Source organism: Alligator sinensis, unplaced genomic scaffold (assembly GCF_000455745.1).
Source record: "Alligator sinensis unplaced genomic scaffold, ASM45574v1 scaffold1667_1, whole genome shotgun sequence".
NCBI lineage: Eukaryota > Metazoa > Chordata > Crocodylia > Alligatoridae > Alligator > Alligator sinensis.
Genome location: NW_005842504.1, coordinates 916,448 through 917,546, shown reverse-complemented (window position 1 = coordinate 917,546; position 1,099 = coordinate 916,448). Strand labels below are relative to the sequence as shown.

The following is a 1,099-nucleotide window of genomic DNA, read 5'->3' as shown; positions in this document are numbered from 1 at the left end:
TACGGCTCCCCCCAGGGTCACCTCCATCGACATCAAGTACCAGATCTGGAAGTTTGGGGTCATCTTCACCGACAACGTGAGTGGGGGGTTGTGCGGGGGGACCACAGGTGGCTCCAGCTGTGACAGTCGACATCAAGTACCAGATCTGGAAGTTTGGGGTCATCTTCACCGACAACGTGAGTGGGGGGTTGTGAGGGGGGACCACATGTGGCTCCAGCTGTGACAGGCAGGGGAACTGGGGGGCAGGTGCTGGCGGGCGCCCTGGTCCCAGCTGGTGCCCCTCGTCCCCCCAGTCCTTCCCGTACTTGGCCTGGTACATGGTCATGTCGCTGCTGGGCCACTACAACAACTTCTTCTTCGCCGCCCACCTGCTGGACGTGGCCATGGGCGTCAAGACGCTGCGCACCATCCTGTCCTCCGTCACCCACAACGGCAAGCAGGTGCGGTGGCGGGGGCGGCCACGGGGCACCTGGGGGGGGCCACGGGAAACATGGCTCCGGGCTCCATCCAGACCCCTCTCCCCTTTCACCAGACCCCGGGGGCTGTTCTGGGGACGAGCCGGGGCGGGCAGGGTCATCCCCTGGATGAGAGACCGGCAGAGGGTGCTGGGGGGTGTCTGACCCCATTCCCCCCCGTACCCCCAGCTGGCCATGACAGTGGGGCTGCTGGCCGTGGTGGTCTACCTCTACACGGTCGTGGCCTTCAACTTCTTCCGCAAGTTCTACAACAAGAGCGAGGACGAGGACGAGCCCGACATGAAGTGCGACGACATGATGACGGTCAGTGGGGGGTGGGTCTTGCCCCTGGGGGGGGTGCTGGGCCTTGATGTCCCCGCGTCCAACGGCCCCCCCCTCTCCTGCCCCCAGTGCTACCTGTTCCACATGTACGTGGGGGTCCGGGCCGGCGGGGGCATCGGGGACGAGATTGAGGACCCGGCGGGCGACGAGTACGAGCTCTACCGCGTCATCTTCGACATCACCTTCTTCTTCTTCGTCATTGTCATCCTGCTGGCCATCATCCAGGGTGAGGGGGCCTCACGGGAGGGGGGGGCTGGCATCTCCGGGGGAGGCCGGGGGCTCTAGGGGGGCGCGGGGACCAC

At 65.9% G+C, this 1,099-nt stretch overlaps 1 protein-coding gene across 1 annotated transcript in view; it reads left to right on the top strand.

Moving 5' to 3' along the window:
• The window catches only part of RYR1 (ryanodine receptor 1), a 45,730-nt gene extending 44,648 nt beyond the window's left edge, over positions 1 to 1,082 (top strand). The window contains 4 exon segments of the mRNA XM_025213073.1: positions 8 to 76; positions 294 to 440; positions 645 to 779; positions 867 to 1,082. Of these exon segments, the coding sequence (XP_025068858.1) occupies positions 8 to 76; positions 294 to 440; positions 645 to 779; positions 867 to 1,082 (567 nt within the window).
• Positions 1,083 to 1,099: the final 17 nt, after the last annotated feature.